Source organism: Neltuma alba, unplaced genomic scaffold, assembly GCF_004799145.2.
Source record: "Neltuma alba isolate B1F8T4 unplaced genomic scaffold, ASM479914v2 tig00013081_pilon, whole genome shotgun sequence".
Classification (NCBI taxonomy): domain Eukaryota; kingdom Viridiplantae; phylum Streptophyta; class Magnoliopsida; order Fabales; family Fabaceae; genus Neltuma; species Neltuma alba.
Window position 1 is genome coordinate 209,113 of NW_021637411.1, and position 15,000 is coordinate 224,112.

General features: G+C 38.5%; 2 protein-coding genes across 2 annotated transcripts; one reads left to right on the top strand and one right to left on the bottom strand.

The window, feature by feature from the left end:
- Positions 1–4,186: 4,186 nt before the first annotated feature.
- Positions 4,187–7,819, top strand: LOC114734258 (probable protein phosphatase 2C 68). The gene is made up of 4 exons (XM_028921843.1): positions 4,187–5,042; positions 5,995–6,359; positions 6,881–7,117; positions 7,238–7,819. The coding sequence occupies exons 1-4, from the start codon at positions 4,739–4,741 to the stop codon at positions 7,478–7,480; spliced, it is 1,149 nt and encodes a 382-aa protein (XP_028777676.1). The 5' UTR covers positions 4,187–4,738; the 3' UTR covers positions 7,481–7,819.
- Positions 7,820–9,508: 1,689 nt separating this feature from the next.
- LOC114734175 (actin) lies at positions 9,509–12,547 on the bottom strand. Its single transcript, XM_028921726.1, has 5 exons — positions 12,465–12,547; positions 11,765–11,837; positions 11,277–11,670; positions 10,251–10,864; positions 9,509–9,912 (listed from the first exon to the last, which is right to left on the bottom strand). The coding sequence occupies exons 2-5, from the start codon at positions 11,822–11,824 to the stop codon at positions 9,847–9,849; spliced, it is 1,134 nt and encodes a 377-aa protein (XP_028777559.1). The 5' UTR covers positions 11,825–11,837; positions 12,465–12,547; the 3' UTR covers positions 9,509–9,846.
- Positions 12,548–15,000: the final 2,453 nt, after the last annotated feature.

A 15,000-nucleotide genomic window follows, 5' to 3' on the forward strand; every position in this document is an offset into this window, starting at 1 on the left:
ATTTTCTACAAATAACTTATGAAGATCAAAGTGATGTTGTTATTGCATGATCTTTCAGTTTAAAATATGGTTGTTGTAAATCACCAAAAATAAATAAGCATTTGTTCTTGGACATTATAGTATATATCACTTGCTCATGGGAGCAGAAAATAAATTCAATAGTACGTTATGGACCCGTCTCATTCGGGACACAGCATTGGAAAAGTTTGTTAGCGAAGCTGGATTAGCATTGATTAATGGTCAAATTTATTTGCTTTACCAATATTAATTTATGCTCGAGACCTAATTAAAAATGGATTGCGCCGTTTTAATTGAGTAAATGATACTAACAGGTTAAAATATTTAATCTAAAAATAGATCTGACTCGCAAGTTAGTTATAGAATCAATGATTCTATTTGAGTGTAGGCATTTCTACCATCTGACTTTAAAAATATGTTTAGTCTTGTGATATAATCATGCATATCTATGCACAATTGACGCAGGAAGATGGAATCATATTTCATTATTGTTTTGCTTTTATTATTCCACGTCTATGCTTGCTCTGGAATCGGCATCCCCTGCAGTTTCATCTAAGAAAAAACTTATTTTATTTTACTAATTTTTATATCTTATTACCGTATTTTATTATACAAAATTAATGATAAAGTAGAATATTTTAAATCTTAAGATTTTTATTTGTTTAACAGGTATATATAATATGCAATAGAAAATCATCATCATGTCGCCATCTCCGTCCCGCATTTTTATTTTCCTTCTAAATTTTGAATTCAGTGGACGGCAAATGTAGGCAAATTGAAACAAACTTGATATTTGCGTGCCCATTCTCATCTGGGTCAGCAACAACTGGAAAAAAAAATCTCTGCAACTATACACTATCAACCATATATAGTATAATGTCATAAATTTATACATAAATATGAGAAAAAATTGCATTAAGGTTGCAAGGAACAAAAAATATGACAAAAATATCCCATATAACTATATAAGTTTGAAATAAATATAATGCCCCATTTGTTAATGGTGGAAGAATGTTTAATGAAGGTGAAAGTGAAACTGGAAGTGAGTTTTAAAACATGTTTGATAGGATGATAGAATTGGGATATAATTTTTTTATTAAAATATGTATTTATAATACGAAAATATCAAAATGCCCCTCACAAAAAAAAAATCCCTTCTTTTCCTGCCAACAGATCGCCGTTCATGGCCTCACCACCACTGTCGCCGGAAAAAATAAAAAACATGAAAGACTAGAAGATAATTCTTCAATCAAAAACTCATCATCAATAATCATTGTAAATAATCGAAGGGGGAGAAGGGGAAGATGAAGTGGGAGAAGGTCGCAAATCAAAGAGGGAGAAGGAGAGGACGAAGAAGCTGAGTCACAACACCCTTGGCAACTTGATCTCCCTCAGCAAAGTGTCCTGGCACAACTGGAGGACTTTGCGAAGACATTGATGATGCCATAGCTAAGCAAAGTCAAAACCGAAGATCAAAATGGAGTACGAAAACATTCGTTGGTTGAAGAAAAAGATGGGACGGGGTGACGGAAGTAGGAAGCGATGGAGGTTAGCGGAAATAAAGGTTGGGTGGCGGCAAAGGATATGGAAGAGGGAAGGGCATGGGGGAAAATATGACCATGGGACTGGAACTGGAACCTAGTTCCATAAGGTAGCCGATAGAACCTAATACCAACATTTTTTATGGAACTGAGAGTTCCATAAAACCTGATATTCCAGCCTACCAAATGTGTCAAAATATCGATTCCAGTTCAAATTCCAATTTCTTGCCTCCAGTCCCAGCGTACCAAACTGGGCATAAAGTCTCAAGGGATCTGAGTGTAGGAGATTGTAAATGCTGAATTACCAAGTTTTCCTTGTTAAATAAAAATCAAGAACAGAAGAACCAAGCCGCACCCACCCGTCCTGATCGAGCTACCGCACCCACGAGCGTACTGGTGAGGGAGATGGCTTCTGGGCTAGTGAGAATCGGGTTGGGATGAGAGGAGGAGGAGGAGAAGAAGAAGGGGTACTAAGAGTAGTAGTGGGAAGCTGGTGGAGGAGCCAATTTGGAGAAGCTACCGGTAATGGAAAGATTTATAGGGATGCAAATTAAGTGGAATGCGGAGCAGAGGAGTGGAAAATATTAAAGGCGGCGGAGTGATTCCGTCGACTTGTGGTGGCTGTGGACGGGGGAGGGGGGGGGGAGGTGATCTACATGAGAGCATAAAGCCAAGCTCATCATTGACAAATGGTCATGACCCAGCACTATTAAAAAGCTAAGATATACAAATAGTCAGGTTCCACTATTTGAAAATCCTGTATAACATGCACTCCCCCGCTCTTAAATATAAGAACTTGATACTACGTATAAAGACCGGAGGAGGAGGAGTACATACATATGAGGTGATCGTGAAATCAATTTTCTTTTTTCCCCCTTAAGTAAATGCAGCTTAATTTTGACCCAAAAAAAAAAAAACAGTTCAGCTCAATTATTATACGGAACTCATTTGGTTGATTGTCCTTGGATCTCCTGAAATGATTTGAAGCTTCTTAAGCGGAGGCTTCCTTTTCGCAAAGACAAGTGACAAGTTGCCTAAGTGTGCCAATATCTATGAGTGAGGGTGGGGTTAGTGGCAAATAAGAGCATACCCTCCTTCTCCTCTGCTCCGCATTCGACCTGATTCGCTTGCCCATGCATTTATCATTCCATTACAATAGCTTCTCCAGATTGGCTCCACCACTTCCCGCTACTATTCTTGTTACCCTACTTCTCCCATTCCAGCGATTCTCACTAGCCCACCACATTCCATCTCCCTCACCAGCACGCTTGTGGGCGTGGGTAGCTCAATCAGGAAGGGTGGGTGCGCCTTGGGGTTCTTCAGTTTTTTATTTTTAATTAATAAGGGTAACTTGGTAATTCAACATTTGCCATACCCAGCACTCCAGTCCCTTGGAACTTTTTATTCATTTCGATCTTTTTGCTGTATTTTATATTCCTTGACATTTTAGTACAATTTTCTTTGAATATAATATATATCTAATACTCTAATTTTTTTAATAAAAAAGTTCATATCATAAGCTGTTTTTTTTTTTTCACCTGAATCATATTACAAGCTATAAAGTATAAACAATTTCATTATAAAGCTCGAATCGAACATAGGACTTGGCTAATTATTTTCTGCGAAGTTCTATGCCCATATTTATTTTTTAAATTTTTTCATCGTTCATTATATTTTCTTTAGAATATTGGAATTCCATATCTCACATTAAAAAAATAGGATTACCATCATTTTTTGTCTCTCAAATTTGACGTCATTTTAACTTTGGTCTCTCAAAATAGTTTTGATCCATAAAATTTGATTTCATTTTGATATAGTTTAAGATCTTTTTACTGTCAAAATAAGCATTAAAACTAAAATAAGATTAAATTTAAGAAACTAAAAATCACTTGTTTTAAATTTTAGAAACCAAAAACCATTGGTTTCAAATTTTAAGGAATAAATCAAAATGGTCTTAAATTTTAGGAATTAAAAATAGTATTAACTCAAAAAATTAAAATAAAAGCGTATGATATTACTACCTCCGGTCTTAATTATAAGAATTAGTTGACTAATTTGAGGAGATTAAGGAAATAAATTAAGTTAGTTATTTGTAATTAATAGGTGTTGTCTTTCTTAAAATATTCTTGCTAATCAAGTGTGTTGGTTAAAACTATAATTATTAGAAGGACTATTTTAGAAAAAATTGTATAAATATGAAAGATAAAGTTGATTGGGGTCTTACATTTAAGACCAAAATAAAAGTTAAACCAGATCTTATATTAAGTACAAGAGGTAGTATTGGAATTATAATACCTGACCATATTATACTGCGATTTGCGATCTAATGCTTCTTTCTGATTTCATTCTAATATTTGGATTTCGTTTGGTATTTAATTTTATCTCACGGGCAAACAAATAAAGCTCGCAAAATCAGCTCGGAATGTCCGATGCACACCCCTATATGCAAGGGAAGGATTTGGATTATTTGACCCAGTTGAACACAAGTAAATGCCAAACCAAGATTGCAGACTCGTAACCAGAGAACATGGATAAATATGGTAGTAATTTGGCTGTTTGGCGAGACAGAAATGAAATGGTAATTTTTTTTTTTGGACTCAGAAATGAAATGGTAATTGAAAGAAGATAAAAAGAAGGAACTTGATGCGCTCTGCATCGTCTTCACGTTAAAAAGTCAACACTGGTTTCCCTCACTTTCCTCTTCCTCCCACTTCCACCCGCCACTCTGCCATAAGTACCTTCTTGGGAAACTGTGCGTGCCTTTGCCTCCGTCATTAAGAAACCGCCTGCCCCCCACAATTGTTTCTCATTCCTCTGTTCTCTTAATCTTGCCCGGAAGACTTCCCTTCCCCAATACTAAATCCTAACATCTCTTTTTAAATCTAGATAATTGATTCCATCCACTTTATTTTCAATTTTAGATTCTATTTTCCTTCATCTGGTGTACCACCTCGCCAAATTTTGTATCTTTCTCATTTCACGACTCATACAACGCACAATTCTTGTTTTTCCTTCTGTGAAATTACGATATCTTACAGATTTTCATTCCCTTGTCAAAGATATCACAGTTTATTTTTCGAATTCAGAAATTCTTCCTGTCATCTCCTCGGCTATCCGACCTCTTCTATTAATTATCGCCGGCGAATATTCTAGGGATTTGTTATAGAGGGAAATGTGGGATGCTTTCGTGGTTGGCAAGGATGGTTTCTGCGTGTTTGACACCAATAAGGCGGTATGCCCGTATGAACAGGGATAATATCGATGATTATTCCCGGTCTGAAGACGCTCTCCTTTGGTGCAAGGACCTTGAGAAGCACTCGTGCGGCGAATTCTCTTTTGCGGTAGTTCAGGCCAATGAAGTAATTGAGGATCAAAGCCAGGTTGTGACGGGGCCAGACGCCGTGTTCGTTGGGATATACGATGGCCATGGCGGTCCCGAAGCGTCCCGGTTCGTCTGCGATCACCTCTTCCATCATCTAATGAGTGAGTCTTATGCGCTCGCTTGGATGCTTTTACATTGATTTATTGTTGGCTTGTCGTTACTTCCTGAAGAGGTCGTTGTGCAGTGCTTTCGATGTTGATTTTTTTGGACTTTGGTGTCCGTTGTTATCACACAGCTTATGTGTGTTTATTGTTATTACTATCATCATCATCATCATCATTATTATTTGGCTGGCCCTTTGGCCTTTACCGGCTACGCCCCAGATTGTATTGTTGTATCGTTGCTCTTGAGAATGCAAGGAACTAGCCTCCGGATTCGGTGTTGGAAATTCCGCTTTGCCTTCTGAAGCTAAAATATCAGGCCAATTAACATTCCTCTCGTCTTCCTTCGCCACCTTTCTTTTCTTTTGAGAGGTATTTCTTGAAAAGAGGGAGAAAAGACAAATAAAAAATTTGAAGGGATGCAGTTATTGAATGCACATACAAGCAGAAAGGATGAGGAAATATATTTCTAGAACCATCTTCCATCAGTTACTGAAATTAATCCTCAATTGAGCTCAACAAGATTCTATGTATTTTCCCCCTCTTAAATTGGCCATCACTACAGTGGGATTAATATCTTCCTTCCATATCGATCATTTGGAATGTCAGTAGGTTATATCGAAAAGTGAGTATTCCGTTTAGGATCGTCCAAGGATTGGCTGGCTTGATAAACCTTGTGCTGCAAATCGAATGTTTCACTAACTATTCTGGTGGACATGGTTTCTGAATTTCAGATTTTGTATTGTTTTTAATTTTTGGATCAGAATTGACTGACATGCCTGTGTGAGTTAGTATATATAATTTCTGTTACTGTTTGTCAATCAATGACAATGCATGTATTATTAGTTCTAATGAACGCAGCAATTTTTCTCTTTTGTTATACCTCTTACATGCCCTTGGAACTGCTTTGATTTAAATAGTTACGGAGGTTTTGTGGTGAAACTTGTTACAGGGATCGCTCAAGAAAATGGTACCATATCCGAAGATATGCTCAGGAATGCTGTTTCTGCTACTGAAGATGGATTTCTGAATGTTGTTCGAAGAACATTTGGTATAAAGCCATTGATAGCAGCAACAGGCTCCTGCTGTCTGCTGGGTGTTATATGGAAAGGGACGTTATATGTTGCGAATCTTGGAGATTCTCGTGCTGTAATTGGCTCTGTGCATGGATCTAACAAGATCGTTGCTGAGCAGTTGACCAGAGAGCACAATGCAAGCAGAGAGGAGGTTAGACGAGAACTCCGGAGTTTGCATCCAGATGACTCACAAATTGTAGTTATGAAGCATGGAACATGGCGTATTAAGGGCATCATTCAGGTTTTCACCCTTCAGAAAGAAACTGTTCATTGTTTACCTTGCCTCCCCCCCCCCTTTTCACTTTTGCTTGTGTTTTTATCCAACATTGGGGAGTTCCCTTATATTTGAGTGGAAACTTTTTGTCTGATTGTGTGGTAATGCATACTAATCAATATTAACATTTGATGGACGGATGGACGGATGAATTGTGACATTTATTGTATGTGGAATGGAAGCTTCCGTCTAGTGCATGTTTTCAATTTTCAGTCTTGGAGTATAATTATTGGTATATTTTATTGCACAACTATGTTTATCTTTTGGCTTATGCATGAACTCAAATTATATTCTGCACATGTGCAAACTGTTTAGCCTTAGGGACTTCAGTTTTCTCAGGATTTCTGAAAACTTTTGATAGACGCTTGTTTTATTCATTGTTTTTTTCCTGTGTCTATGCAAGTTATTTTTATACTTGCTCCAAATAAAAGTTTCTTCGTGTTTTTTTTTTTTTTGGGGGGGGGGTTTTCTACTGCAAATGCAATCAGGTATCCAGATCTATAGGTGATGCATATTTGAAGAGATCAGAGTTCTCTCTTGATTCTTCCTTCCCACGGTTCCATCTGCCAGATCCTATCCTTCGACCGGTGCTTTCGGCAGAACCATCTATATGTTCCAGAGTTATACAGCCAAATGATAAATTTCTCATATTTGCATCTGATGGCCTTTGGGAACACATGACAAATCAGGAAGCTGCTGAGATTGTTTATAACAACCCACGAACTGTAAGCTTCTTGTGATACTGGCTCTTTCTCCTGTTTTTGTCGTTTCTTGTTGGGTCTCTCATCCTTGGCATTTGGAAAAACCCTGGCTTTTTCCGTCTAATGTTTTTTCTTGAAAATCAGGGGATTGCAAGAAGACTTGCGAGGGCTGCCCTGAATGAGGCGGCTAGGAAGAGGGAAATGAGATTTAAAGACATGCAGAAAGTTGGGAAGGGGATCAGGAGGTTTTTCCATGATGACATCTCTGTTGTTGTGATCTTCATAGACCATGAGTTTCACGGAAAAAAGATAACCGTACCAGAGTTATCCTTCAGAGGTTTCGTGGACAAGGTTGGACCGTCAAATCTCAAAATTGTCAGGAAGTGAGGCTGCTGTTGCGACTAATTCAATTGATAAAAGTGAGTGTGCCATGGATAGATGGCCTATGACCCAAACTGTAATAGGGGAAACAATTATTGGGAAATGGATTCATTATAAAGTTCACTCCTGCCGACTCGAATCGGATGTCCCTGCCTGGTTAAAGTTGCCATTAAAGGGAGGCTCTAACAATTCTATGCTAAGTCAAAGGTGAACATTTTTATGGCATCTCATTGTTTATTTTGAACATTTCTTCTCGCCTTTCAAGAGGCATGCAAGACTATTAAATTGAGACCTCATCTATTGCATGGTGATGGTAAAAAAAAAAATATATATCTGTTGCCTGCTCACCTGTGGGGGGCAATGGCGAAAACCAGTGTTCCTTTGTCTTTTCTTTCTAAAGCTTCTTGGAATGGTCAGCTTCACCCCCTCGCACAGGCTCTAAGCAAAGACCATTTCGAAGCGTGTTACTCTTGTTACATCAATTTTGCTTTTAGGCAGCATGAAATCAATCAATCATCCGTTAGAAAAAAAAATTATGTGAAATACATATTTAATATAAATTTTTTAAATTGAATTTAAAATGTTAAAACTTAAAACCTTTTCAAAATAAAAATAATAATATAATTTGAACAATGTTAAGTGTATGGGAACGGCTCATGTGAGGTGCATTTGTTGCACAGATTTAGACACAAAAAAACCATGTTAGGACGTTCGGAACCCCACTTTCTGAATCCTGAATGGGACGAAACATCCTTTTTGGGAGCAAGTGGTAGTCTTCCAATTCCATCACTGGTCTGCAGTGCTTGCTGAGTCGCATTCGGCATTTCATTAGTTGCCAACCAAACATAATTTATGTGTGCTTCTTCTCGTCGACCCCTCCGCCGAAGTTGACATTTTATGAGGTGGCCGCGGCGGCAAACCAGTAATTGAATCACACCCAATTTTATATACTTGCCAAGTTATCTCTGGAGGCTGCTACTTATTTTACCCAATTCAAGACCTTATCTCCTGTTTCGGGATAATGCTTTATTCGCTCATTCTCGCCGACTTAATGTTTGCTTGTTTTTTAATTATTGGTTTTCTAGTCATCGTGTTATCTTATCACGTCGTTCTCTCAGGGCTGGTCCGTGATCCCATCTTGGGTTAAAGTGAGAGGTCTAAGATTCTACTTCCAATCCTTAATATAAGAGTTAATTAATTAATTTGAATAAATTAAAAAAATTAATTAAGTTAGGTGTTTGTAATATATAGGTGTTGTCTTTCTTAAAATATTTTTACCAATCAAGTGTATTAATTAGAACTACTATTATTACAAAGATTACTCTGAAAAAAATAGATAAATATGAAAAACAAAGTGAATTGGGATCTTACATTTATAACCAAAATAAAAGTAAAAACGAGCTTTTATATTACAAACCAGAGGTAATGAATCAACATATTCATCTCACAACAAAATGCTTGTGTGATTGTATCTCCTGTTAGCGGTTGCAGATTATCATCTTAAATATAAGAGCTATTTAAAAATTTAATTTAATCTTAAATATAAGATTTCAATTCACTTTGTCTCTCATCTTTCTCTATTTTGCTCTCAAATAATCTTTATAATGATTGCAAAAATTGTTTTAATACACATAATTAGTAAATATTTTTTTTTAAAAACAATATTTATTTATTATAAATAACTAATTTAACTAATTTTTTAATATTCATAAATTAATTACAAAACCAGAACCGTTTTTATAATTTATTGTCTAATTATGTGTTGGATATTTCTATGTATTTGTTTGGGGCCGTGTTCTAGTTCTGAACTGCCGATGGGACTTTAACATGCCCGCAGATTGCGTTTAACAGTTCGCATGGAATCTTCAATATCAATCATCACATGCACGCACACGCGCACAATGAAAACCATTAAAAGCAGTCATCATCAGTGCAGGGCAGTTCCCAGCCAGCTCGAGCTTTCATGCAGCACGTGGGCCAAAATCTAGTTGATTCAATACTCAGCAAGTATAATCTATTGCTGTAGCTAAATAATTAATCATCAGGGCAGAGATAAGCACGACTCTCTGTTTCAGACAATCTCAGATCATTCTTTCGAGAACATGATAACCAGAATAACTTAAAGCAAAGAATTGCTGGTTCAACCAAACCAAATCAGTAATAATTCACAACTCTACACAACAAAATAACAAGGAAAAAGAATTGCTTGCTTTCATTCTCTTATCCCAAAATATAAAGGAAAGAAAACGTAAAAGAAACACGATGAAAAAAAATGGTAAAGAATAGGAAATGGAAGTTCCCCAAGCATGGACATAATTCTGTAGGATGAAATATATGTAGCAATTTTCTGATCCACCTCTTGCTTTCCATAATTAGAAGCATTTCCTGTGAACGATCGAGGGACCAGATTCATCATACTCTGCCTTGGCAATCCACATCTGTGCTCAAGAATTGAAAAACATGTATCAGAATAAATACTTAACAGTGTGATGAGAGAAACTATCATATCAGTAGACCCTAGAGACATGTTCAACTGTTCCAGTTGTGGCTTAAAGAAGTTCCGCATCCTGCCAAAACCACCTTCCATGGAATAAAAGCATCCGTATTGCATGCTAACGTGTGATTTTATGCCTTCCTTGATCTGACTATCATTGTTTGTTATTTTATCTCGCTTTATTTCCCCTTTTCATTTAAATTAATATTACTTGAAATAGATTTTCATGTTGTATCTGTCATATTATCTTCATAGTTATGAACTTTAAATCACACACTCTACCTGTTGGAATGTGCTAAGAGATGCCAAAATGGAGCCTCCAATCCAGACACTGTACTTCCTCTCAGGTGGTGCCACCACTTTAATTTTCATGCTGCTGGGTGCCAATGCTGTAATCTCCTTGCTCATTCTATCAGCAATGCCAGGGAACATCGTGGAACCACCACTCAAGACAATGTTACCATAGAGATCCTTCCTGATATCAACATCACACTTCATGATTGAGTTATATGTTGTTTCGTGTATGCCAGCAGCTTCCATCCCGATCATGGATGGCTGGAAGAGTACTTCAGGGCAGCGGAATCTCTCAGCACCTATTGTGATCACCTGACCATCAGGTAGCTCGTAGCTTTTCTCGACAGCTGAACTAGTCTTTGCAGTTTCAAGCTCCTGCTCATAATCAAGAGCAATGTAGGCCAGCTTTTCTTTCACATCTCTCACAATTTCACGCTCAGCAGTTGTGGTGAAAGAGTATCCGCGCTCAGTCAAGATTTTCATGAGGGCATCTGTGAGATCACGCCCTGCAAGATCCAAACGGAGGATTGCGTGTGGGAGGGCATAACCTTCGTAGATGGGAACTGTGTGGCTGACACCATCTCCAGAGTCCAGAACAATACCTAAAACAGCATAAAAACCGCACTATCAATCCATTGCAGTGGTAAGCTATACCATTAATCGGATGGCCCTCAGAATCCCACTCAAACATCGATGGATGAAACATAACGAAATAACCAGAGTAAAACATTTCAGATCCCAGCAGCTTTGCTCATCGAACTCTATGCCGCCTTTTAAACTATTCTTAATGCTAACAATAGAAGTATTCTTATTACTGTAATGAACCAAATGTGCTGATGGATGCATATGCTATGGTGTAGATCATTACTCCTGAAAAGAAACTTATTTTCCCAAAATAATGAGTAGTATAATTAGCAATGCAGAGAGAGAGAGAGAGAGAGAGAGAGAGATGATTAATTGTCCTAACATTAGAAAGCACGCAGGCGCGCGCGGCCGAAAGAGAGAGTTCATTACCAGTTGTGCGGCCACTAGCATAAAGGGAAAGGACGGCCTGAATGGCGACATACATTGCGGGAGTATTAAAGGTCTCGAACATAATCTGAGTCATCTTCTCACGGTTAGCCTTTGGGTTGAGAGGAGCTTCTGTCAGGAGGACGGGATGCTCTTCCGGAGCTACACGGAGCTCGTTGTAGAAAGTGTGATGCCAGATCTTCTCCATATCGTCCCAGTTGCTAACAATGCCATGCTCGATCGGGTATTTCAGAGTCAAAATACCTCTCTTTGATTGAGCTTCATCGCCAACATAGGCATCCTTTTGTCCCATACCAACCATCACACCAGTGTGACGAGGGCGACCCACAATGCTAGGAAATACTGCCCTCGGAGCATCGTCTCCGGCAAATCCGGCCTACAGGTTTATTCGAGTAATGCTTATTTAACTGGTAATCACGAAACCCAACAGATAGATAAGATCAACAACATTTGCATGCTTGGATCCATACCTTGACCATACCCGTCCCATTATCGCAAACAAGAGGCTGAATATCCTCAGCATCTGCCATTGTTTATTAAACGCTGCATAAAGACACCAACCGACCATCAAAATCTCAAAGCCAAACAAATGCAAACGACAATTAAATGAATGCCTGTTTCAGTGATAGATGCAACATAGTTCTGATAATTAATCCCAAACATTTGTGCCCTGGTACACGCCCGAATCGGTTGAGACGACAAATTTCATTCCAGTGAAGTAATCGTAGAAATTAGAAAATGTCGTCCCATCGCCAGAACAGTCTTAAAAGAACTTTACGAGACGTGGGGCTAAGCACGAATTCCCACGCATCAAAAGCCACTAATGCCAGTACCGCTAATCACCGAGAGAACACAGTAGAACATATACTACAATCCCGAACGGTATATCACTATAAGCAGATTTATGACATGACCCAATAAAACAATATGCCGCACTCCATAAAGAAATCGACTAACAGAAATAAGCATAAACGGGATATTGACCATTCACAACCCATAATATGCCGCGGAAAGTAAGAATTTTAAGAAAGCCCATCTGTTCATCATACCTAGTGGGAAAACCGACGAGTAATTGGAAGAAATGAATGTTAAAATTGTTCAAAACAAGCAAATTCTGATGGAAGGGGGAAAAACATAAAAAGTGAAGGAGGTATAGAAAAGTGACGTTACCCGAAGGAAAAGCTGACTAAGTCGGGGGTGGGAAGAAGAGGACGGGAAGGAAGGAGGAGTGCCTGCGGATTGTGAGGAGTGAAACGAACGAATATGGGGGCGAAGTACCCGCGGCGTCGTTTAAAAAAGAAAGGTCGCGCAAATGAATGAGGACCGTCTTTTTCGAACATCTCAGCGCGTCCGTGGACCCCATCCTCCCGGTCACGTTCATGTTGGAAATAGCTGGCACTCTGTGCTGCCCCCACGTGGACTCTTTTTTTGAAATACCCACTCGGGACCCTCCTTTTTATTTCCAAACTCATTGCTTCTCGACCGTCTGACCAAAAGCTTCGTATATGGTCATTTACAGCTCGGTATATGTCAGTAATTCACTATACATCATTACATTGTTAATGTGAACTGGGCGTATCCTTTATTGCGAGTGCCAAATACTTCAAAATGTACGAATTGGATAAATGCAGTTCATGCTTGTACATGCCCATGGGGCAGCCAGGCATTGAATTATAAGTATTTATTTTTTTCTTCGTTTAAATTGAGTGGATCGTAATAGTTAGAGCTAGAGCTAGACATCAGTATAGGAAGATGATGGGCTTTGTGGAGGCAAGTAAAATTAGGAGATGTGAGCTGTGCTGGACTTGGTAGAAAGAAAAGGAAAGGGGACCCGCGTCCCACACCCCCCCCCCAAAAAAAAAGTAATGATGAATAATGGAAGGGCCAAGTTGTAAAGTTTAAATTGACCTTCAATTTGATTGCGCCTGATCTCTCTCTCTCCCCCCCCCCCCCGCCCCAAAAAAAAAATCAATAGAAGAATTGATATCAAACCGGCGGTCTCCTATAAAAAGTTATCGTATGAGGAGGCTATAAACACTATTCACGGTGCGCTTGCCTTCCCTCCCTGTTTTATCATTAAAAAAAGCTGCACACCAGCTCAGCATTGGGTTCGCGCCTGACTGGGCGCCCATGGCTACATGGTGGCGTGGGGTCACATGCACGTATACTGGTTGATGGACGGATTATGGATTGGATCCAACGTTGACTTCATCCATCCCAGTGTATTATTGTCCCTCAAATTCCTCCACAGTCCTGTTTTAATTTCTCTTTTATTGGATGTTAACACCATGGACTGGTCTGCAAATTTGTATAGGGTATTAATTGCGGAGCTATATATGGAATAAAATAACGTGTGGGGTGGAATATGTTCATTTGTTTGTCAACCAATCGTGTGTCGGGATAAATGTTCATTCCTGTTCCGTGATGAGCAGTTAACACAACAAAAAGCAAACCAAACATGGCGCGAGTTTGATGATTAAGTTAATCATACTCAGTAACGGTTGTAATAAATCGATTCACTAGTAATGTTATTACACATGTCAAAACATCGATTAATATTGGCATGATTTTGATCATATAATCGAGCAATATATGTATATATAAGTCACATTAACCTAGATTATTATTGATCAACTTTATGGCTTTGTTTCGAATGAATCACAAGCAGTTTTTCGAATGTAATTTATAAAATATGAAATAAGGATATATGAGAATAGTTTGGTCACATCTTATTTTAACGTGTTTATAAATATTTATAGATTGGAGCTTCAAATAAGTCCTTGAACGTTGTGTGAATAGGGAAGACTTGCCATGGTTTTGAGAGGAGTAGGAGACTTGCTCTAACTAGCAACTGGGGGGTGGTGGTACTTTATAGTATAGTAATCTATAAATCTGAATGGGGAGGCACACGGGCATCCGGAAGAAGGCGTGGGAGAAGGCAAAGGCTGGCAGTGTGGTCCAACTCTCAATGGCTCAGCTTAATATCCTCCATCGTTTTCGTACTTGTTTCCATTCATCACACAAAATATAATGCGGGGCAGTTTGGTCGGCGCTCTTCAACTTTCAATTCTCTGCTTTTCTCCATCCAATTGTCTCACTGTCGCCTTCTTTTTTCCTGCCACGGCTGGCACTAATCATATCTCCAATTGTATGCATCATTTTTTTTTTTAAAAAAATGTAATTTAAAAGATGACGATGTCAAGGTCAGTAGCTTTATACTCCTTCTATGACGTTCGAAATACGAGAGCGGAGAATGCATTTCTTTTCACGGGAAATGGTGATCATGGAGCAAGCCTAACAATTCAGCATCAGGCCTCTTCTACCTTTTCAAGTCCTCCATATAGCTCTAGTTTTCCTATTACCTCAAACCGTCCACATATTCTCTATGTTTTCTACCATCGTGTTTATCTAATCACAGTATATTTCCCAGTTTACTGGATGAAGGACGAGTTCATTTATTTCCAGTTCTTATTTTTTTAATATTTATTTTTAATTATACCTGTGTCCTTACCGTCGGGGGTGCGACAAGGGACCTCAACATATTTGCAACTGCCTGAAATGAAGTTATTTTTCAGCCAGGGCAGGGGAGATCCCTCAGAATTTTAGCACAGCTGCAAAAACTCAAAACACGGCAGTGTATATAGAAACGGGAGATATTACGGATCTAATTTTGAGGTCCTAATGTCCAACGATGCAAAGATCTTTT

Bases quoted from the DNA above. Each gene is read 5' to 3' on its own strand.
- LOC114734258 (XM_028921843.1), top strand. From the start codon at position 4,739: ATGCTTTCGTGGTTGGCAAGGATGGTTTCTGCGTGTTTGACACCAATA. The intron at 5,043-5,994 runs GTGAGTCTTATG...AACTTGTTACAG, and splicing joins CCTCTTCCATCATCTAATGA to GGATCGCTCAAGAAAATGGT. The intron at 6,360-6,880 runs GTTTTCACCCTT...AAATGCAATCAG, and splicing joins GTATTAAGGGCATCATTCAG to GTATCCAGATCTATAGGTGA.
- LOC114734175 (XM_028921726.1), bottom strand. From the start codon at position 11,824: ATGGCAGATGCTGAGGATATTCAGCCTCTTGTTTGCGATAATGGGACG. The intron at 10,865-11,276 runs GTAATGAACTCT...ATGCTGTTTTAG, and splicing joins TGCTAGTGGCCGCACAACTG to GTATTGTTCTGGACTCTGGA. The intron at 9,913-10,250 runs GTAGAGTGTGTG...TCTTGAGCACAG, and splicing joins CTCTTAGCACATTCCAACAG to ATGTGGATTGCCAAGGCAGA.